This window comes from Rhinatrema bivittatum, chromosome 4 (assembly GCF_901001135.1).
Source record: "Rhinatrema bivittatum chromosome 4, aRhiBiv1.1, whole genome shotgun sequence".
Classification (NCBI taxonomy): domain Eukaryota; kingdom Metazoa; phylum Chordata; class Amphibia; order Gymnophiona; family Rhinatrematidae; genus Rhinatrema; species Rhinatrema bivittatum.
In genome coordinates this window covers 134,054,991-134,079,504 of record NC_042618.1, presented here as the reverse complement: position 1 = coordinate 134,079,504, position 24,514 = coordinate 134,054,991, and the positions used below count along the sequence as shown (strand labels likewise).

Sequence of the window (24,514 nt, the reverse complement as noted above, 5' to 3'; positions counted from 1 at the left end):
ATACACATGTGCGTCGGTACACGCCCAGAGATGTGGCCATTTTATAACACGCACACATAGGGATTTTGAAACCAGCGCGTGCGGGGTACATTTGTGCGCGCTACCCAGCGTGCGCAAATGTACACCTGATTTTACAACATGCTCACGCTGCCGCGCGCATGTTATAAAATGCAGGGTCGGCGCACGCAAGGGGGTGCACACTTGTGCACCTTGCACGCGCCAAGCCCCACGGGAGCCCCGATGACTTTCCCCGTTCCCTCCAAGGCCGCTCCAAAATCGGAGCGGCCTCGGAGGGAACATTTCTTCAGCTCTCCCCCACCTTCCCCTCCCTTCCCCCATTTAACCCACCCCCCAGCCCTACCTAAATCTTCCCCCTACCTTATTTCAAGTATTTATCTTGCGCACACCAGCTGGTTGCTGGCGAGCCATCCCCCGGCACAGCTGCTGTGCCGGAAGCCTCGGTCCCACCCCCGGACCTGCGCCATGCCCATGCCCCCGCCCCCGTTCCCGCCCCTTTTTCAAAGCCCCGGGACATACGCACGTCCCGGGGCTTGTGCGCGCCGCCGAGCCAATGCAAAATAGGCTCGGCGCGTGCAGGAGGGTTTTTAAAGGGTTGCGCGAGTAACCCTTTGAAAGTCTACCCCATATTGCACATGTTATAAAATAGCCTAGGGGCACGGATGTGTGTGCTTAATGTTAAGCTTGTGTATGCCGAGCAGTGTGAATCAGCTTACGGACGCGCAACTGCCTTTCTTTTAAAACAGACGCGTGCCCAGGTGAGGACCAGTTTCAACAGTTCATCCAGTGTTCTCATAGTCCCCCCCAAACCTTCTGGTTGTACAGCCTGCTTTCCCCCCCAATTACCCCAGACCCCTCACAGATGCCTGTATTATTTTTCTAACGTACACCTGCTCCATAGCAAAAGTAATGTTATGCAGCACTGGACCTAGGAGCATGCCAGGTGCGTAGGTACTTGTGCGTACATTTCTTGGCCCCGCCCCAGAACACCCATACCATGCCCAAGCCACGCCACACCCCTTTTATTTTCGATGCAAGATATGCACACATCGGCACTTGTGTGTGCATCTCCCTGCTTTATAAAATAGGGTAGACAGGCGTTAGTGCTAGCTGCGAGCCCAGCTTTTAAAAATCACCTCATAACATGCTCTTACATATGAATATCCCATGGACACTTCAGTATAGCAATTTTCAAAAGCCTACTTACACGAGTAAAGTGCATTTACACATGTAAAGCCAAATTTTATGATGGTAACTTTTAAACCAGTGTGCGAGCACACACGCACGCATTTGTAGCCTACGCCCAGGGTCACTGTCATTTTATAACATATGCGCCTATATGTGCGCATGTTATAAAAATTCCTAACTGCGCACACATGTGCACGCAATTTTAAATGGATGTATGCCTGTGCGCACAAATGCCTCTTCTATCGCATAAGTGGGGAGATTTTAAAAGCCACACACGCAGACGCCATTGGCTGTTTTCCTAGTTCGTTCCCAATTCGCCCAGTTAAGGGATCGGACTTCAAAACCTCTCTAGTTTAATAGTCTCCCTTCTCCCCTAAGCCCCGAACTTTAAAACCCCACTGATCTGCCTATAATTTTTTGTTTTATAACTTACGTCATCCATAGCAGAAGTAAAGTTACGAGGCAGGGGAACCTGGGGTGCACCAGTGCGCGTAAGTACTTACACGTAAATTTCATGGGAAAATCCCAGAACACCCATTCCCTGCCCAGCCCACGCCCTGCCCCTTTATGGAAATGTTTATTTGTGCGTGTAATGGCATGTATGTGCGTATCCGAGCAGCTTTTAATATCTGTTCGGCACGCACCAGCCTGACAAATTCATGCATCCCCTAATTGATGCACACGTCAAGCTTTTAAAATTCACCTTTATGCATATAAATGCTTTTTAAAATCAGGACGCGCCAATTATAACATGTCCGTGTCACTGCGCCGCATGTTATAAAATACCAAACCCGCGTGCACATGTGGGCCTGATTTCAATATCGGTGCGCATGGGGGGTTAATTTTTTAAAATGCATGTGGCAACATGATCAGACCTTTGCCCAGTCCCCTCCCAGTCCACTCCAATTAAGTTGCCTTCTCTTCTACCGGTAAAGCCTTGGTCTTCAAAAGCTCTGCCGCAGCCGGGAGACTATTAACTGTTCTACCTGCTCATGGTGTCCCCATTCCCCTCATCATGGAAAATCGCCAATAGAACAAAAATACAAATGCTGCCGCTCAGCCAAGGTGGCCTGTACAGGCCATGCTTCCCCCTGCAATCAGTCGTGTTCCTCTCCCGCCCGGCACTCAGCAGCAGAAGGAGTAGCATGGCCCACAGGGCTACCAGAAGAGTTAGGTTTTCCACCCTTTCCCCCAAAGTCAGAAGCAGGAGGAGCAGCATGGCCCACCAGCCAAAACATGCAACTTCAGTCAGAAGCAGGAGTAGTGCCGAGTTAAGGCTAGGAGGGGGGAACTGGAGGGGGGAACTGGTGGGCCCTGGGACTGGAGGCTGCTACTGCTGCTGCTCCTGTTTCCCTATATGCAAGGTGATGCTCCTATTTCCCTATATGCAAGGTGATGCTCCTTATTTTTCCCTATATGCAAGGTGATGCATACTGATATATATATGTTCTAGATTTTGAAAAATGTTTTTAAAATTCACCTATAAAAAAGCCTATAAATGTGGAAAAATAGGGATACTAATATATAGCAATTATCAGCATACATCAGGGGAAGCCAACTTCAGTCCTCACCAGGCACAAACAAGCCTGGTTTTCAGGATATTTGCAATGCATATGCATGAGAGATATTTATAGACGGACCCAAAAAACAAAGCGGTAGCCGATCCAGTGAGCTGTGTAACAGTGACGACAATGGGAATCGGATAAAAACAAGCCCTTTATTAAAACGCCCGACTCTGGCCGAGTTTCGCTCCCTTGCACAGAGCTGCCTCAGGGGCAACTAGAAATGGACACATAAATAATTAATACACATATATATAAAATACAAAATATAAATTATATATATATAAAAAAATTATATGTTGTCTTTTAAGTTATTGTATTCACAAGTCTATACACATATATATGTAGTTATTTTAGTTTTTATGATTTTTCAATATGATTATTTTATGATATACTTTAAATGGGTGTATATTTATAATTTTTTTATATATATATAATTTATATTTTGTATTTTATATATATGTGTATTAATTATTTATGTGTCCATTTCTAGTTGCCCCTGAGGCAGCTCTGTGCAAGGGAGCGAAACTCGGCCAGAGTCGGGCGTTTTAATAAAGGGCTTGTTTTTATCCGATTCCCATTGTCGTCACTGAGAGATATTTATATACAGTGGCGGTAGTGCGTGTAAATCTATCTCATGCATTTTTATTATGGATATCCTGAATTCCAGGCCTGTTTATGGTTCTTGAGGACTGGAGCTGGCCATCCCTGGCATACATGCTAAGTTGTCTAGCTTTGTAATCATTGGACCCTGTGCAGAAACCCAAAGCTGCTAAATTGACAGTGGGAAACGTTTGGCTTTTCCCCTTGAATTGCCTTAAACATGCTGCTACAATTCAATCCAGAGTTTTGCTATGGAATTATTTATTCTTAAAGCTATTAGAGCTTAGTTATGATTGCTGATCTATTTAGATTTAGGCCTTGAGGCGCATCTTAAATTGGTCGAAATATATTGTGATATTGCTGCTACGCAAAACTGTTTATACCTTTGTGATGTGAAGCTACAAATGACATGTTTGTAACCTAAGTTTCTAATGTGTTTTAGTCCGCTTTGAGTGGAATCTCAGATTCAAAAAGGTGGGATATAGATCCAGTAATAAATATTTTATATTAATTCTTTTTAACATTTTTTTGAGGGTTGGCCTGGTGATTCAAGTAGCAAAGGCTGTGCATTGCCATGTGGAAGGTCTCTGGTTTGATCCCAAGATGAGTCTTCTGCTCCCTGGATTGGTTAGGGCCAGAGATGCTGTAGGGGCAGTGTTCACAGCTCACAGTGGGGAAAGAGTCATGGCCCTTGCCTAAGGGTGACACTTGGCCAAATTTTGGGCCCATGATTATCTGATTATGGAAGGAGCCCTGGTGCAAGACTAGCACTGCAATGTTGAGGGGATGGGGGTATAAAATAAGGGAAGCAGTTGTGAATTAAGATTCATGGCACCAGATCCCAGCTCTGGTTCCCATTGAGCTGAAGGTACAAAATAGCAGGAGGAAACTGCTATGTCAAGAAAAAAATTATTTTTGTATGTGGATAAAATTGTAAGTTTATACATCTCAACTCCAGTAGACCATAATGACCCCCATACACATTTAAAAATGTAAATTTATACATCCCATCTCCAATACTCCAGATGTTTGATGCTTTATGACTCTAAACTTATAACATTTTCACATGACAGTTCCATGTAAATATGCTATTTTAAAAATAGACTTTCCTTTATAGAACTAAAGTTATGCACCTAGTAGATTTATCTTGGCAGTAAACTTCTGTATGCTGTTTGCTATTATTGAGTGTGTCTGTGTTTAAATAAAATCTTTCCTTTTCACCCACCCACCTTCAACATCTTCATGTTTCTGCAGAGAAATCATGGTTCTATGTTTAGTTTCACAATCTGTTGACAAGCAAATGATTATGACAATTTAAAAAATCCATCTGTGCAACTTCACTGCAGAAATGAACAGGAACAGAGTAGCAATGAATGGTGATTTGTAAATACTCAATTACACTAAATGCATGTAGAGAAATAAAAGTAAGACCAATTAGGTAAAGATCAATTAGGTGATAAATACTACTACACATGGTTTTTGAAGCAAGAGGTATATATATTCCTGAATTTGCTCAGTATTTATAAAGGATGATTACCATTACAATGAAGTAAAATCACAAAATATAACATTAGTATTAAATTTAAAATCCAAACAGAGCAATTTTGCTTTTGTCTGTTTTTTTAATTACTTTTTATATATTACAATTTCCAAAAATAGAAAGTAAAAATCCAAGCTTTAAAGGAAACAGACTGTTGATTATAATAATTCTCATCTATCACCAGGCTACATTCCGTATTTTAGCTTTGAAGAACTTTCATCCAAAAACTTCTCCAATTGTATTGGATCAAAAAAAAAAAAATAGGAACCCCCTGATACTTAATTATCCATTTCACTGGAAATTTAAGAAAGTAACCCCCACCAGAAGAGACAACTCTATTTCACAATGCCAAAAACTTCTTTCTCTTATCTTAAGTAATGTTACAAACCCTGATCTTTTGTCTAAAAAAAAAAAAAAAGAACATCCTTATTCTGGAAAAAAGCTGAGAGATAGTAACTTTCAAATGGGCATGCGGGGTGCACATATACACATGTGTGTCTGCATGAGCACAGAGACACAGCAACGTTATAACATATTGGCATATATGTGCATATATATTACAAAATAGCCTGGGCGTGTGTATGTGTGCACCCAGTTTTGCAAATGGGCGCTCTGAGCCGCGTAAAGTCTGTTATGATCAGGCTTGTGAACCCTTGGACCGATAGGAGGATGGTATACCTTAGGAGGTGGATCCTGAGGTTTCCCCATCAGGAGGCGAGGCAGAACAGAAGATGTGACCGGCTGACCCTCAGCACTGAAGACTGAGGTGACTGTGGAAAAGGCGAAGAGTCAAGACAGAGAAGCCAACTGAGTCTTCGCCACTGGAAGCCCATGGTCCTCCCAGGAGGAACCCGTAAGGACCCGGGCCGCTGGGACTTAGGTGGACCTTTGAGAGGTCGAGCAGTCATGAGGTCAGTGCATGGGCTAATTTGGAGCTTCGCCACTGGAAGCCCGCGGTCCCCCCGGGAGGAGCCCGTAGGGAGCAGGACTGCTGGGACTTAGGTGGGCCCTTGGAGATGATGGTCCAGAAGAAGTCCAAAGTTGAGTGCCAGAGGGTTGTCGCTTACCAGTCCGAGGTCACACACCAAGAATCACCGCTTGCCAATCCGAAGTCACACACCAGGAATCATCGCTTGCCAATCCGAAGTCAGATACCAGGAATCACAAAGACGAAACAGGAACTAGGAAGCAAGGATCCGAAGCACAAGAAGACTCACCGAAGCAAGCAGACTTGAGCAAGGTTATTGCCAAGTCAAGGAATGAGCAGAGGAATTCTTATATACTTCCCCTGGTCTGGTGCATTGGAAACAGGTGCAGGCAATTAAAGGGACGAGGTCCCTTTAAATTCAGCAAGGAGGCGTGGCCTCGCGCTTAAGATGGCAGCGGCCATCTTGGATTCCTGGCCGCAGAGGAAGGCTGCTCAACGCCGCAAGGGAGGAGCAGGGACGACTCCTAGCCCGGCGAACACCCCGGAGGCCCGTGCCAGCACATGGGGACGATGGGCACCAGACTCCTGCAGCTTCCCCCGACGCTGCCACAGCAGCCCGCCGTCAGAGTTCAGGTAGGGGGCCGCGGCCGCGGAACACAACAAAGTCGGGTATGAGCTGCACAAGTGGGGGAATTTTATATTAGTTGTGCATCCACACCATGACCAGTTTTACCAGTTCATCTACCAGTTCGCCCAGTCTAAAGCTAGGTTCTCCAAACCCCCCTGTTTCTTTCCTCCCCCTATTTAGACCCCTATTTAGACCCCTTAAACTCCTCAGCAATGCCTGTATTTTATTTTTAACTTATACCTCCACCACAGCAGAAGTAAAGTTATGCAACGCTGGACCTGGGCATGCACCAGGCTTGTAAGTTCTTGTGCATCAGCACATTTGCATGCATCCTCCCACTTTATAAAATTGGGTGGACTTGCGCATACCCTAAATAAGCATCTATCTCCCGATTTTTGGCGCATGACCTTCTTTTAAAATTCTCCTCAGAGTCAATTTCCTATCAAGATCTAATACAAAAGAAACTAAAAGGGTTGTTCTCGCCACAACTTCTTCCGGAGAAGGTCAAATTAATACCTACATTTTGAGTTGGAATCTGCAAAGATCTAATTCCAACATTTCCCGTTCCTTGTTTATTAAGGACAGGAAAATGTTGAATTTTCACAGTTGAAGGTAACGAATGAGAAGAAAATTTAAACACCTCAGTGAAATATTTATGGAGCATGACTCTCAAAGAAGCAGACAAAAGTCTAGGAAAATTAGAGAAACGGATGTTATATCTTCTAATATTATTTTCCAGAATTTCCATCTTCTATCAAATGTTAAGATTATCCTTAAATACAATTGCCTGTAAATCTTTCACTAAAAAAATATTTTTCTCACATTGATGAACAGAAGCAAAATTTAAGGAAATATTTTCTTGATTTTTTAATTGAAGTGGTGTTCTCTGGGAAAATACACACAATTCTGTTACCATTCCAGTCAGTGAGAGTTTTCAGTTCAGAAAACTGCTGCCCAAATATCCTACAAGGAGACGCTAGAAGGGGCTTGCAACAGTGGAGGGAAAACAGAGCTAACACCTTTAGGAACAGGCACCTCAACTGGGTGTTCTCCTTCACTCTCTAATCCCAACAAGGGCTGAACAGCTGATCTCACCTCATCCAGAGTCCATTGAAATGGCAGAATTATCACCCCACTACCCCTGTAAACCCTGTCCTTCAGCTGGTCATTCCAGTTTCCCAACACTCTGCAGCTCTGATGGCTGTGCCGATGCTTCATCCCACTGAAATCTGAGGTCATCTACTTGTGATGATAGACGGAGCTTTGTTAGCATCTCATTCACTATCGGCTGCTGTGGAGGCGATCTCTCCATCTAGCTCAAAGAAGCCTCTGTAGCGGGGGTATCTGGGTCCAATTATTTCTCATCCACTACAGACTCCTCTCTACCTCTTTGGCTAAGCCCCATGAGCCATAAAAGAGTCCAACAGTCCCTTTGGAGAAGAGGACGTTGATGGTACAGGGTGGATTCTTCTTCTAGCCTTATGTTTCACCATAATAATAGGTAAAATATTTTAGTTGTACAGAGCTCCAGAAGCAAATGCCTATACATCCACCATCTTAGATAAGCTCCTCCCCCAACAGAGCAATTTTAAATAAATGAATCCAGCCAAGAAATTGCTGTGGCCCTGATTGTCAACAAAGTAACAATTCACTGTTTCGAACTGCAATGAATTAAAAGGTGAGGATATGGAACGTAGAATTAATCCTCACATGTTTAGATGGTTATTTTGAAGAAGATGATGATATGACTCTTTCATTTTGTATACACCTAACTTCTTATTGGATGATAGTATCCATTTTTATTAGAATATGGAAGAGCTGTGTTTAAGAAAAACGAGTTTATCCGTAAACAAGCAGAACAAAAATTAGCCACACAAGTGGGTGATGTTGTATGATGGCGCTGGCATAGACCTGCTCCCTCTAAGCTCAGAAAGGTAAACCTTTCTGAGAATACACATACATTGGCCCATGTTACTCTCCTTACTTAATTTTCTTCTGCTAATGTGAAAGAAGATAAGACCACTCTTTCCTACTGGACTGTGTTTTTTGCAGGCTTGGGATACATAAAAAAAAAAAGCGCGTGTCCATGTGCACGCGCAATTTTATAACATGCACGAGCTGGTGTGCGTGTGTTATAAAATCGCGAGTGGCCCGCGCAAGGGGGGGGCAAAGTTAAGCAAAAATCGTGCGGCGATGCATCGTCAGGCTTCCCCAATTCTCTCCTAATCCGCTCCAATTAAGGAGCAGATTGGGAGGGAATTTCCCTACCCCCTACCCTAACCACCTTTCCCCTCTCCTACCTGCCCCCTATCCCTATCCTAGGTACCCCCAATTTTTTAAAATTACCTTTTGCTCCTCCAAAGGAGCAGTAGCAGGTTGCGCGTGCAGGCAGAGCGGCAAATGGCCGCTGTACCAGCGCCTCCAGACCCGCCGCGCACGTAACCCCTGTTTTTTGCACGTGTGGGCCATTTAAAATTGGGTCGTTATTCTTTTTTTTCTCTTTTTCAAGTTCTGCTAAAAAATGTTTTTATTTAATTTAATTTGAATGAAAATGTCAGGTAGATAACCCTTTAAGTTGTTTGCCAAATGTGACCACAAAATGAAATGGCTGCTGTACATTTTCAGGGAAGGCTGGAGGTTGAGACACATGACTGGACATTTTCAATTACTGATCCACTACTTTGGCACTCTCTTTCCACTGACAACTCTTTCACCTCACGTTTTAGCCATGTTGTCTATCGTTTGACCTTCCTTCCATCTTTCATAATGTGTGGCATACATCTGCACTGCGCTTCTAAGATGGTATTTTTTATCAATATCCACATGCCAGTTGCACACTTTTTACTTTTGTAGCTGCACCTTTCAGGGTTTGTTTGTTTTTTTACTATTTTTCTCATTTTATCAAAGTTTTCCTTTTGAAGGTTTAGTGCAAGAGTTATGGATTTACTTACTGTCCCCCTTCCAGTCATTAATTCAAATTTGATCATTTTATGATCACTATTGCCAAGTGACCACACTGCCTGTACCTCTCTTAACCAAATCCTGTGCTCCACTGAGAATTAGATCTAAAATTGCTAGATGTAATGTACTTGGATTTCAGTAAGGCCTTTGACATGGTTCTGCTTAGGTGTCATAAATAAATTGAGCACCATTGGTATGGGTCCTAGTGTGATTGACTGGGTTAGAAACTGGTTGAGTTGAAGGTGACAAAGGGTTGTGGTAAATGGATTTCACTCCGAGGAGGGGGAAGTTAGTAGCAGAGTACCTTTGGGATCCATCCCTGGACCGGTTCTTTTCATTTTCACAAGCAATATTGAGGAAGGATTGTCAGGAAAGATTTGTCTTTTTGCTGATGATACCAAATTCTGCAATATGGTAAACAACCAGGAAGGTGTGGAAAATATGAGGCAGGATCGAGTGAAGCTCAAGGAATAGTCTAGGGTCTGGCAGCTAAGATTTAATGCTAAAAAATGCAGATTAATGTATTTATTTAAGTATTTATTTATTGCTTGTTTATTTTTTCATACATTTTCTGTTCTGCTATCTCTCAGAAAAGCTGTCCAATGTGGAGTACAACATAAAATAAACAATCATAGAAATTTAGGATATAAAAACCTAAAGGAGAGGTACAGTATAGGGAGTGAAATCCTTCTAAATACAAAAGAAGAGTGGGATCTGAGGATGATTGTATCTGATGGCCTGAAGGTGATCAAACAGGTGAATAAATTGACAGCAAAAGTCAGAAAGATGCTTGGCTTTACAGGGAGACGAATGGTCAGCAAAAAAAGGTGTTATTGCCCCGTAAACGTCCCTAGTGCAAACTTATTTGGAATACTGTGTACAATTCTGTAGATAGTACCTTCAAAAGGATATATACCAGTTGGAGTTGATCCAGAGGGTGGCTACCAAAATGGTCAGTGGTCTTCATTCTCAAGCAAATGGGGACAGACTTAAAGATATAAACATGTATATCTTAGAGAAAAGGCAAGATAGGGAAGATTTGATAGAGACATTTAAATACTCCAAAGATTTTTATACACAGGAGGTGAGCCTCTTTCAATGGAAAGGAGGCTCTAGAATGAGGGGTCTTCGGATGAGGGTGAAAAGGGGTTGTCTCAGAAGGTATCTTATGAAACATTTCTTTACAGAGAGGGTAGTGGATGCATAAAACAGCCTCTCAGTGGAGGTAGTGGAGACAAGAACAGTATCTGAATTCAAGAAAGATTGGGTTAAACACACAGGATTTCTGAGGGATTGATGGGAAATGTAAAGCTAAATTAACTGGACAGATGGGCAGATTAGATAGGTCTTTTTCTGCTGTCACATTTCTGTGGTAAAGGCATTTGTTTTGAACTCATCAGACATATAGGCAATATTAAAGTAACACAAGTTGCCACAGAGTAACCTTCCAGCTATTGAACATAAAAGGTAAAAATGATAGATTGCTACATTTGCCAGTAATTAAGGGTCTTTTTAAAATGCACAAGCTCTTGATTATATTGTATGATGTAAGCAATTAGTTTGGATCATGACCTTGCCCATTGCCATTTTTGTAATATAATATATCAAGGGCTCCCTAATTATGTCCTATTAGTTCTACTGAAAAAAATATAGCTGAGAATTTGCATACACTTTTTCCCCCCCTAAGAGTGGAAAGTACCTAAGATTTGAACTGAATGTGCTCTTCCAAGTATCTGATATAATCTATGCATTTCATGTGGCCCTCCTGTTTGTACTCACCTCCTTTGAGTCATTGTGCTTGTAATGTTTCATATTCTCCTGTTACCATATTCATAGCTATTGTGTGTTGTGCATTAGAAACATCCATCCTATACCAGCTATGCTGTTATCATGGCTAAAGGTGAACAGCCCATCCCTGGTCTCATCAGCTATCCTCATCATGCTGCAGGCAGTGCAAGAGAACTGGTAAGAGCCATGTGTAAAAAGCCTTTTGTGAGGGTATTGCCTGCCTGCTATCTGCTGCTTACTGGCTGTGCATTATTTCTAAATGGCTGTTTTGATGTATAGGGAACAACAGAATCATCATTTAGTGATTTTTTTTCCCTTTAAGTGCTAGAGAAATGCATTTTTGTTTTAAGACTAATAAAAATGGTTTCTTAAGTTTTAACATTCTAGCAGCAGATGACTACATTTGTACTGCATGCTGTATGCCCCTGGCCATTCTATTATCACTTAAGAATAAAAAAATAAAATGTTGACTGCAACTGAGTTTTTCTATAATGATACAAGGTCTGATCCTAACTTGCTTGTAGGTACATTACCCCCATACAGAGGTAAGAAAAGCAGTGGAAAAAATTGACTGGGCCTTGTTCTCTGTGGGACACATGCTTGTGACAAGGATTATTTATTTATTTTTATTTATTTAAAGCTTTTCTATACCGGCATTCATGATACAATCATATCATGCCGGTTTACAAAGAACAGGGGGTGCAATAACTTTGTTCTTTTAACAAGTGCAGAGGAAGCAAAAGTTACAATATGACAGGGTTGTTGAAACTGGGGAAGGAAGAAGAGAAGCATAGACATGAATAATTGAATCTTTACAGAAATAAATTAATTTACATTGTGCAGTAATGTCTCTTTATGTATAATATTTACATAATGCAGTAAAGTCTCTCAATGGATATTAGACTCAGGAAAGGCTTGTTTAAATAGCCAAGTCTTAAGCCTTTTTCTGAATGTTATTTTTTTTTCTGAATTATGTGAGCCTGAAAGATTTGAAATAACCCAATCATATATAAGACTCAAGGAAGGACATTGGTCTATGCAGCTTTTTTACATTATTGAGTCTAGTGGTACTATGTATAAGTTACAAATCCTATCACAAAATTTAGTTTCAGGATTCCTGCAATGCACCATGGATAAATAATGCCAGAGCTGACTTATTGTTGCTGTAGTATAAACATTTCCCTTTGGCGGGCTTGATATCAGCTAAGTTAGATTACTCCTTGAGGGTGCTGCTACTGACTTCTTGGGTCTGCTATGTAGGAATAATGCCTTAAATACAATACAGTAATGCAGTTTCTGATATCCATATGGGATCAATAGACAACTGTGGGGTTTTTTCCTGCTTGTGGCACCTTTTATGGGACTAATGTGAAAATGCTAGCAAGATATATATAATTATTTGCATTTTGTATTATATGTGTGTGTATAATATAAAATACAAAGATTATCTACATCTCTCTGTATGGGAGATATGCACGAATAATATAAAAAAAATACTGTGTGTGTATATACTGTAAGACGGTAACTTTCATACACATGTTCATTGGCCTGCACATGGCTATTTTATAACATACACGTGTATATGTGTACATGTTATTACATAGCCTGGCAATGCTCACATGTGCGCTCAGTTTTAAGTGAGTGCATGCCTGTGCACGCAAATCCCAGTTTTACTGCATAAGAGGGGGGATTTGAATACGACGTTCACCAATGCCATTGCCAGACTTTTCCCAGTTCATTCCCAATTCGCCCTGTTAAGGAATAGATCTTCTAACCACCCCCCCCCCCCCCTAGTTTAATAGCCTTCCTTCCCCCATGTTAGCCCCGACCCTTAAAACCCCGCTGATCTGCCTAGAATTTTTTATTTTATGACTTACACGTCATCCATAGCAGAAGTAAAGTTACACGGCAGGGGACCCTGGCATGCATTGGATCACGTAAGTATTTAAGTGCAAATTTCAGGTTAAAATCCCGGAACGCCCATGTCCCACCCAGACCACTCCCACAACCCTCCCCTTTCTGGAAATCTTTCACTTGTGCGCACTGCGGGAGATATGCGCATATCCAGGCTGCTTTTAAAATCCGCTCAGCACTCTCCAGCCTGACTTATTCATGCATCCCCTGATTGATGCGCACATTGGTCTTTTAAAATTCACCTTTATATGTATATATACACACACAGTGCTTTGCACCCTCATAGTACCCCTGCCTCCTGCAGCTGGATTCAATCACAGAAAGATCCTCCTGCCAGGAGGCATAATAGAGCAGAATTTTAATCTACTGGTGCTTCCTCTGCCACTGTCTTGGCATGGGAAAAACACTGGTGGGAGGAGATTAAGAGATAGTCACCACTGGTGCTTTTCCCTTTTTCTCTTATCCATCCTCTACTGGCATTTTTCTCAGATATAGACTCAGGAAATTTTATCATCATAATAAAATTTGTACATGTGTTGCCAAAGTAATACATAGGGACAGTAACTTTAACATGAGCACACAGGTGCCTATATACGCGCATATTTGTGCACATACGCAGACATTTTAAATCAGCCACGCAAGTGCTTGCATACTATTTAAAATATACCTAGCGCACGTATGTGCTCCTAAATTTAAGTGGTTACACGAGCAAATGTAATTTGTGTATCTTCCTTAGAAATTTGTCAGCTTTAACATGCACAGCTAAGCAGATTTTAAAACATACGCACGTGAAGAAACTAGCCATTTTGACAAATTAGTCCACCAGTTTGCCCAGTCTATCTCTAGGTCATGCAGATCCCTCTGGTTCTTCAGCCTGCACTCCTTCCAGTTTAACCAGACCCCTCACCCAGTCGTTCTAGGCCTAAAACAAGTTTTCTTCAGACTCACACCTCATCAAAAGCAAAAATAAATAAGCACTGATAACAGCCTAATGTGTGCTGCGGGTGTGGGATTTAAAATCTGTATTTACAAGCTTAAACATTGGTCCTGCCCCAGAATGCCCCTGACACATCTTAATTCTACCCCTTTTTCCACATGGGTTACTCACACATGCGCATATATGCCCATAATTGGGCGTTTTAAAATATGAGTTGCTCACTCTCAGCCCAGATACTCATGTATATGGGCCTTTTAACGCAAGTAACTCTATTAAAATTCACCCCAAAGTGGTGAAAAGGAAAAAAAGAAAAAAATAGATAATAGCCCTAATTTATTTTGTTTACTTATTAATTTAAATTACTGGTTACTAGCATGAACAATTACCATGTTTTGGCACTGTCCCATGTCATGGCATACAAGTTTGGTACCCTGACTATTGGCTCTTGCCCTGTCCAGCCCCTCCTCTCCCCTCCCCTCACAGAAAGCAGTTTTCAGAAATCAGGAAGGGAGAGTATGAGACTGGAGCAGACAACAGAGCACTTTGGCCCCTAATCCAGCCTCTCCTGTCCTGCCATTTCATAGAAGCTGATGCAGAGGGAAGAAAAGTTGCTGGTACTAAGTACCATGAAGTTCTATCATAAAAAACCGCTGAGGTAGATCTTAAAAAAGTACGCGCGCGAACAAAAGTACGCCAGATTTTATAAGATACGCGCGGAGCGGCCTCAGAGGGAACTTTCCTTCCGCATCCCCCCACCTTCCCCTCCCTTCCCCTATCTACCCCACCCCCCAGCCCTGCCTAAATCCCCCCCCCCCCACATTTGTTGTGCAAGTTACGCCTGCTTGAAGCAGGCGTAACTTGCGCGCGCTGCCTCGGCATCCCCCGGCACAGGCCACAGTGCCGGGGGACTCGGGACCGCCCTCCCGGCCCGCCCCCGAACCATCGCCATGCCCCCGGACCGCCTCCTGCCCCCGGACACGCCCCTCCCGCCCCTTTTATGAAGCCCCCGGACTTACACGCGTCCTGGGGCTTTGCGCGCGCTAGCGGCCTATGCAAAATAGGCGCGTGTAAATCCTGCAGGATTTACGCCCGCAGGGCTTTTAAAATCTAGCCCTCTGTGTATAATATATATTTATGTATGTGTGTATGTATATATTTATTTATTTATTTACTTGCTTGCTTGCTTAAATGTTGATACTCCATTAGTGCCCTTCATGCTTCTGAGAATGTTTTTTCTTTCTATGCACCACTGTTTTAATGTAAACCAGCATGATGTGATTTTATCATGAATGCCGGTATATAAAAACCTTAAATAAAAATAAATAAATAAATATCGTTTTGAATACCCCATATACTTTCCAGATATCTCCTTTTATGACAGTTGCTATTCAGAGAAACCCAAATGTCCAAGATATTTGCCTTCTGGAGCCTAAAAATAAACACGTATTATGTCCATATATTCAGCTGGATAGCCATGTTAGTCTGGTGTAGCAAAAATGACAGAGTCGAGTGGCATCTTAGACTACAAGGTGCCACTCGACTCCTGTCTTATCTTAATTTGGTTCTTGTGTTACTCCACCAAAATTATCACAGCCTGTACCGAAAATAGATCAGCAAGTGAATGTGTCACAAAGTTCTGTTCTACATAAATCTTATTGAACATTTGTATTCACATGTCCTATGGAGTGTGTTCAATTATAAAGTATCCCTTGATATAATAATAGAGGAGTTGATATTCAAAAGAGTTTGTCCATGACCTTTTTTGGCAGGTTAAGTCTCTCCCTAAGCACCTTCGCATTCCTCTATTTCAGAGCGCACTATTTTGCTACCTTGGGCTCATCAAAAACAATCACCCCACAGTGTGTCTCCTAGTTGGTACATATTAGTGTCTCACCTCTTGCTGTGTACTTCCTCTTTGGATTTCTGCACCCCAATGCATGACTGCAATTTTTTGCACTAATCTTATCTGCCAAGCACTCAACCACTCCTCAAGCTTTCTTAGATCACTTCTCATTCTGTGTACTCCAGCAGGGATATCTACTCTGTTGCAAATGTTAGTATACTCTGCAAAAAGGCAAGCTTTTCTTTCTAACTCCTATATAGTACCCTTTTCAGGGGGTTGTTAATCTCTTGTATAACTTTGCTTCCCAGCTGTTCAGAAAGATCCTTAACACATACACCTACACAAAGTCCCCTTCCAAGCTGCTAGCCCCCTTTCCTCCCGCCACCAACACTTCATGGTTGCAACAAGAGGGAAAAACCATGCTGAAGTATAGCATGTGCTCAGTGGGGTAGATTTTAAAACCCCTGCGCGCGTAAATCCTCCCGGATTTATGCGTGCAGGGCACTCGCGCACTGGCGCACCTATTTTGCATAGGCCACCGGCGCGCGTAAGTCCCGGGGCTTCCTAAAAGGGGCGGGAGGGGGCGTGTCCGGTGGCGGTCTGGAGCGGGTCCGGGGCATGGCGACGGTTCGGGGGCGGGCCGGGAGAGTGGTCCCGAATCCCCCGGCACTGCGGCCTGTGCCGGGGGATGCCGGGGCGACGCGCGCAAGTTACGCCTGCTGCCCAACAAAGGTAGGGGGGGGATTTAGGTAGGGCTGGGGGGTGGGGTAGATAAGGGAGGGGAAGGTGGGGGGAACGCGGAAGGAAAGTTCCCTCCGAGGGAACGGAGGCAGGCTGCGCGGCTCGGCGCACGCAGGCTGCCGATTTTGCGTAGCCTTGCGCGCGCCGACCCCGGATTTTATAAGATACGTGCGGCTACGCACGTATCTTATAAAATCTGTTGTACTTTTGTACATGCGCACGTATTTTTAGAAGATCTACCTCAGTGTGTAATATAAGAATTCCATCAGCCCCAGGCTACAAATCTATATTGAAAAGTATTCCCAAAGCCCTGCCTCTGCATCTTCCCTCACAATTTAATTGTTCACAGTTTTCCATTGGCTTACTCAGAGACAGTACAAATGTCCACATCCAAGTGAGTCTGAAAAGCCCAAACTGTAAATTCAAAAGAAACATATGGCTCAAATTCTTTGTTTTTCATAAAATGTCACCAGTTTTTAAAGCTTATAGCCAAACTAGAGAATGTGAACTAGCATTCATTAGGCACAAAATCAATCCATACATCTCAGGTGTTTTGTTTTGTGTTTTTAATATAGTAGGAAATTTCCTTGCTCTTTTATACATAGATTTGCTACTGGACTTAAGACTAATGCTGCAGTGCTATCTGCTTGAAAGTAGCTGGCATAGGCATTGCTGTGAAACCGTTGGAGCTGCCTGGAGGTGTTCTTGGCTGCAGGAACCTACCACATTCTTTCACTGTTAAGAGGGAAATGTCATCAAGCTTAATTGGTGAACCAAATGTATTTTGATATATTTCTAAGGATAAACACATTTATAACCAAATGATTTCCTTAGACCTTTCTGTCAGGGTCCACCCAACCATGTTATGCACAGTAAAATAAATATGAGATTAAAGCTGTATAATGCACCAGTGCTGAGTTTAAATTTTTCAACATCCCATTACTACAGCTGTGGGCTACAAGCATAAGAAAAATACATTGACAAATCAAGATTTAAGCCAGCTTGCTGCTGTAGTATTTCATGCAGGGGTTTCTAACTGAAAGCTCTAACTGGATCATTTACTACTTCCTCACCTAAAACAATTCAATCTGTATGGAATTGGCTAAGGTCACATGAAAAAGCTATAAATTATTATGCTCTTAGCTGTGGGTTAATAGCACCAATGGAAAAAAAAATGATTCGATAAGACTTGTGCTATCTCACTTGTCTCATACTATACCTCATCAAACAGGCTGCCATCTCATTTATTACGAGTAAAATTTCTTTGGACACTGCATCATTAGTCTTTTTGACAAAGACTATACAGTACTGAACTTTTTCACTTTTTTTGCACATTTCCTTGGACAAATTAAATCAAAGCCATTCATCAAACAACACAATGCTTATCGATTTCAGTCATGGCGTAGAAAAAAATAGGAGGAACTCTAACACTCACATTGTGAAAGAAAATAATTTGCAGAGTAATTTTCAAAGGGACTTGTGTAGTTGCTTTACTTGCAGAAATGCCCCTTTTGAAAATCACCCAGCCGATGTGCATGTAAAATTACATGCATATAACTTGCATGTACATAACAGTAAACACATTCAGGTACATTTTAAAAGTATTGCGCATGCACCCATAAACGCATGACCCTTATTTACACATGTAGATATGTGCATGAAACCAAAAGACATGCATACATTTGATGTATCTAAAATAGCATATATGAAAATACAAGCTACTTACGTGCATATATGTTAATTTTACATGTGTAACTGGCTAGAAATTAAAATTAACTGGGGAACGTCAGCAACAAGGGTGGAGGGTGTCTTATCAGAGAGACAATAGATAATTTCCATCTGGGATTAAAAAATGGTTGGAGTGAGCCTCAAATGAAGAAAAGGAGTGGGCTTGAGGTGGAAGAAGGGGTTAAAACCTCCATGAGGAGGAGAGCAGCAGCCTAACACCACAGTCACGGCCTAGTGAGCGGAAGTGTATGGGAGAAATGTATTCATTGTATTCTATTTTTAAATAGTATTTATTTATTTACAGGAGGGGGAGAGAGTAAGAAAGGGGGAATTAGCATATGAGGGGTTATTTTATTCGGTGATTTGAGCAATAGGGTTCAGTGGAGTTGAGGGGGGGTTGGCATATATTGCATGGGAAGGGTTATTTACAATGGCTGTTTATTCTGGATGGAGTCTGCTGTTTATTACAATTTGTTGTAACATGCTTTAGTTATTTTTTGGACTAAAAGCATGCAATCAAATACAAATAATAAATAAGAGGGTAATTTTCAGTACTGCAGTTCAAAGTAGTTTGTACCTGCAAACTTTAGCCCAAATTTTCAAATTGGAATGCATAAGTCCGCTTTGAAATTTCTTGCGTTGTGCTGGTATATGTGTGAACATACGTGCAGGAAGTTATAACTGCTTGTGAGCAAGTGTAACTATCTGATGTATACTTACCTGCATACTTTCCAAAATTGAAAGTATGCACGTAGATGCTTTCCTGCCTCAACTCCACCTCCTGGAACATCTACTGCAAGAGCAAGGACAAGTATACATGCAATGAAATTATGGGCATACCTTTTACTGTACAGGCCCCTCCAATGGATAATTTTCAAAAGCTGATTTAAGTGAATAAATCAGAAATTTTGTGCCTAAATCCTTTGGAAAATGATCTCCTAAAAATAAATAATCAAGTGCAAAAAATGTAAGAAGAATGCTACATCAATGAAATAAGCAAAAAATTAACAGGTGAATTTTCAAAGGAGTTATACATATAAATGAATGTAACATGCTATTGTAGCAATTTTCAAAAGCCATTTACTCGTATTAAATGTCAAATTTTTAAAGCCCTGTGCACACAGAATCGGGGAGATCCACACGTGGATTTTTAGAGCTCTGTAATCATTAGGCACTGTCCCTCTGAAGCGAGCGCCGGGATCCAACCATCCCGTGCATCCTGCTGCTGCCTCGGAGAGCAAGTAAGTAGTAAAACAAAAAAATGTAGTGTAGTTAGCGGGGTTTTAGGGGTTGGAGGTAGTTGGGTAAAAGGGGGACAGGTTAGATAGGAGGTTTAGGAAGTTTCTTTCGCGTCCGCTCCTTTACTGGAGCGGAGCGGACTGGGAGGGAAATGGGGAAAAGGCCTATTCCGTTGCCATACGCATCTACTAAATTCCCCCCCCCCCCCACTTATGCACATAAGATGGCACTCAGACGTGCGGGTAGCAGATTTTGTGATATGCGCGCGCGTGTTATAAAATTGCCACGTCTATGTGCGTGCACCGGGAACCATGCATGGGTCTTAATATCTACCTTTAAGTGACCTTAATGTGGGTAAAACCTATTGACAATTCAATGGCATGTATAGTAGCAATTTTCAAAAGCCCACTTGCATGGGTAAAGTGCTTTTACGTATGTAAAACCCAGTTTTAATCATGTAAATGCTTTTGAAAATCAAGCTTTTTGAATATTGCCCAAGAAAAAAGCACTTGCAGATATTTGTACCTGCTTTTTCTGCAGATGCTTTTATCAACCAAAACCACGCACATAGTTCTGAAAATCCAAAACTATGTGTGTTGTTTTCTCCCTCAAGTTATTCCCACCCTGGGAATGCCTCCAGTACAATATGGGTAAAAATAAGTGTGTTGTGGAATTATGCACATACTTTCATCTACATACAAGGTAGGACATTTTAAGCCTGCTGATTTACGCAGGTAAACCACTTTTTATCCTTGGAAATCCCTTTTAAATTTTCTTTTAATAATCGATTAAAACACAGCCAGCTAAATTGGGCACTAATGGCGTTTTGAAAATCAGTGTCGCAATACATGCGACAAAGCAGGGAGACAGCACGAGGATGTCAGGAATGAGAGTGCAGTGAGAGGGGAGGTGAGGGCTGTCCCAGAAGTGCATCGAGAATGGTAATGGAAGAGAATTGTTGTATTGGGCCACTAGTGAAATCAAATGCTCATGGGCATGTGCATGTTTTCTCATGAGAGAGACCACAAGACTGTGAAGTATTTTGCTTTAATTTAAATTTTGGGTCAAAATATCTGTCAGGATAGTTTAAGCTGATATGAAGGAGAAGAGAAGGATCCATCAGAAAGTTTAGAATGGCAAGAGAAAGGTAAGTTTTAAAGTGTGACTAATAGAGTAATAGGAGAATTTCTAGCAAATTGTGTGTTTGTGTATGTGTGTGCGCATGTATATATAGAGAGAGAGAGGAAGAGATATAAAGAGAGAGAGATATCTCTATATATATGTATGAGCTCGATATTAAAAAAAAACAAAAAAAAAACTTAGTTGAGCAGTCGGATTTGTCCAGCCAAGTGGCACCGCCAAATATTCAGCTTCGGTTAGCTGGCGCCACCTAGCTGAATAACTCAGGGTCGGGGAATGGGCGGATTGGGGAAGAGTTGAATTAGCTGAATAAGTTATCTGGCTAGCTCCGATATTCAGAGTTTGCTGGATAACTTATCCAGCTAATTCTGGTCAGGCCACAGAGCTGTCCTAAAGATAGCCAGATAAACTTTTCCAATTAACTTTAAGATAGCAGTGCCGCTGAATATCCTGCTAACTTGCGAAGCTGCACAGCATCTGAATATAGACCCCCATATATATAAAAAAAGGTTAATAAAAACTGGTGTGTCATGTACTCAAAAAAGGAACATGATTCCCTGCCCCTTGAGTCGCTGACTGGGAGAAGGTGCACATGCAGGACATTAATAGCTTCCTGCCCCACCAGCCAGAGACAGCCTCTAGAGAAGTTATGCTGGGCCTCTAAGATGCAGCAATAGAGACAGCAGTAAGGTCATGAAATTAGTTTACATGCAACAACTCTACCTTCCCTGACAGAACAGCTGACTATCGACGTGCTAGCTTTACCCCTTATTCAGTAAGGGGTAATAGCGCGTCGAAAACGTACATCCAATAGCGCCCGCAACATGCAAATGCATGTTGATGGCCCTATTAGTTATTCCCGCGCGATTCAGTAAGTAAAATGTGCAGCCAAGCCGCACATTTTACTTTCAGAAATTAGCGCCTACACAAAGGTAGGCGTTAATTTCTGCTGGCACTGGGAAAGTGCACAGAAAAGCAGTAAAAACTGCTTTTCTGTACACCCTCCGACTTAATATCATAATAACTTGTCACAACCAGCACCAAACAAACCCTTTTCACTCAAAAATGATTTTTTTCTGGACTATAAAAAAGATTAACTTTTCGTTTATAATATGTATCCTGTTATACCTTAATTCACAATTGTTAAGTAAATACCTTTTGAATCTTGTAAACCGTTGTGATGGCTTCACCGAATGACAGTCTATAAAACTCAACAAATAAATAAATAAATAAGATAACCACTATTATTCATAAATTCTTAAATGATGAGGCTCTGTTGTGCATCAGTTCCATTTTGAAGATATGTCGTCCAGCTTGTACCCCTTCATGCTTGTAGTCAGGGACACCCAGTGGTGTCGTCTTTAAAGTTAGTCTAAAGTTAGCCTGCCACCTTTTAGGTGGCAGGCTTTACTGTATAGAGCTCACTGCCTCCTCAGTTTTATGCCATAGTCTTTTTTGTTCCAGTAGGCATTTGATGCAAATGGTCAGTAGAGTATAGACTCATCTTTAAAATTAGCTGTGACAGATGATCATGCTTTTTAAAATTATGAATGTTCTTTTGTAACTCGCTCGAACAGTGGAGTGAGCGCGTAGTACATCGTTATTAATATTATTATTATTTACCTTGGAGGATGCAAACCGTCTTTCCTTATCTTTCACTTGATAACCACTATGGCCCATAGCTGCTGATTCTGCTATTTTTGCAGCAGAGTAGACACTACCACTGACAATCTCCTGCAGTTCAGTCAGCCTCTCTGATAGGACCTTGCAATTTGTCACATTTTGTAAGGTTGATGTGGATCTGTCCTTGGTTAATGTTGGCAACGGAATCAAACAAACATTGGGCCAGCGTTGGTCTTAGCCTACTATTTTGATGGCCAGAACCCTTCTGTTCCCTGACTCTTAAATGAGGTGTAACAAAAGAAAGTAAAAAAGAAGGATAATTGGGGAAAATGGGAGAGTGAGTGAGTGTAGTGTAATATGCTCCTGTTTGATCAGCAGAGGGAGAAAGTGGTAGAATCTGGCTTGAAGGGGGAGTGGATAGAAAGCGGTGGGGTTCTATTTGGGGAGGATGTGAATGTAAGTGTATGTTCTGGAACACATAAAATGAAAACTTGAAATGGGGCCAAAGTGATTATTCCTTTGCCATTAGTAGCCTGCCATTTGAGACAGGAATGTCATCTAGGGTCAGAGTAGAAACAGTGCCAGCAAGAAGTATGGCATACAGGAGCCAGCATAGTGGTGGCAGTGTCAGCAGCAAAATGATCGGCCCTTAGAAACTGGGATGAAAGCAATGGTGGCAGTGGTAAGTGGGGAAAGAGAGAGATAGGGGATGTCATGAAAGAGACAGAGACTTGTTGTGTGGGAAAGAGATGAGAAAAGCAGATGTCCAGGTGGCAAGGGAGATAGAAGGGAGAGAGGCTGATGCAAGGTATGCAGTCAGGGCCCACCATTTTGTCCCTATGCTAAACTGTGAAATCCTGACATTTTTGACAGATATTTTATCTAGAAACATTTGGGTTTCTGGTAAATTGTCATTCACTTCCAGTGATGGAGGCAATCAGTGAGCTGCTCATGGCTGTGTTTGTAATCTCCTCCTTCATATAAATGAATAATACTGTTAAGATGTGCTATAACAGTGCACACTGTATATAGCTATAGGTGCTTGTATGTATAAAAGAAAAGAAAAGCCTTACATTCCCTTCTGTAGCAGGCCCCCCCCCCCCCCCCAATCAGACCAAAAATGGTTCTGTGGGCTTCAACTCTTCCCTTGAAGAAGAGTAGAAGCAGCTTTCTTTATCACAGAGCACTGGATTTATTCTTAGAGATCATGCATGGGCTTAATGGGGATTCTAGTTCAGAGGGCTACATTTCCTTTGACAGCAATGGCGTTCTGAACTATATCTCTCATGGTGCTTAGCATGCTTGATATGCTTTTGACATCCCAGTGATGACAATATGAAATATTTTCAGTTGGCTTTAATTACTTACATTATGGTGACTCCCATCACAAAAAAAAGCAGATGTCTGGGCTGTTTGTTTCAGGTCATGATTCTCCATGGACAAGCAGGAGCAAACAGCCACACCAGTGAGTGCTATCACCAATAGCGCCAACATGGAAAAATTCTGTCTAGCTCAAAACGACCAAGAACTCTTTCTGAACATGCACCGGAGTTCTTGTGCTGCTGCCACCTCATGAACCCCCTCAGTCTTTTTCATCCACCTCAGCATTTAAATGGAAAATGTTTTTACTCTCTCGCTAATTGCTGTTGCTGCATTTTTTAGTGATCTTATTTGCATTTTCTAATGGATTTTATTTTTATCATTTTTGATGAAATTGCATTAGTATATTTAGTATTTAAATTTCTTCCCTCAATATTACTGAGAAATCTCCAAGAGCCAGTAGAAACCATTTAAACTTTGTAGCAAGTTTAGATCTTCATGACTTTTTCTTAAAGTGTCTAGGTCCCACACATGACTCCTCCAGTTGTTGGCCATGTGAACATATGTCTGTGTGTGCCAGGGCCTGCAGAAATATCTTTTTAATAGGTGAAATATCTTTCCCTTCCAAAAGAGAAGGCTCTAGATCTAAGAGACCAGATCTCCAGAGGACAGTCTCGAAGGAGTGCGGGCTATAGTTCCTCCTCCTCAATAGACCATGCCAACGCTATCGACGCAGATGGGCTTGGTGCCAGATAATTTCCAAAAATAACTTGATATCTTGAACCTAATTCAAGTGCATCTAAAACATGGAAA

The 24,514-nt window shown here is 41.9% G+C and overlaps 1 protein-coding gene across 7 annotated transcripts in view; it reads left to right on the top strand.

Moving 5' to 3' along the window:
* The window catches only part of GPHN (gephyrin), a 1,154,395-nt gene that overhangs the window by 669,006 nt on the left and 460,875 nt on the right, over nt 1-24,514 (top strand). For all 7 annotated transcript variants that reach the window (XM_029598877.1, XM_029598878.1, XM_029598879.1 and 4 more), the window contains one exon: nt 11,286-11,393. In XM_029598877.1, the coding sequence (XP_029454737.1) occupies nt 11,286-11,393 (108 nt within the window). The remainder of the gene's footprint in view (nt 1-11,285; nt 11,394-24,514) is intronic.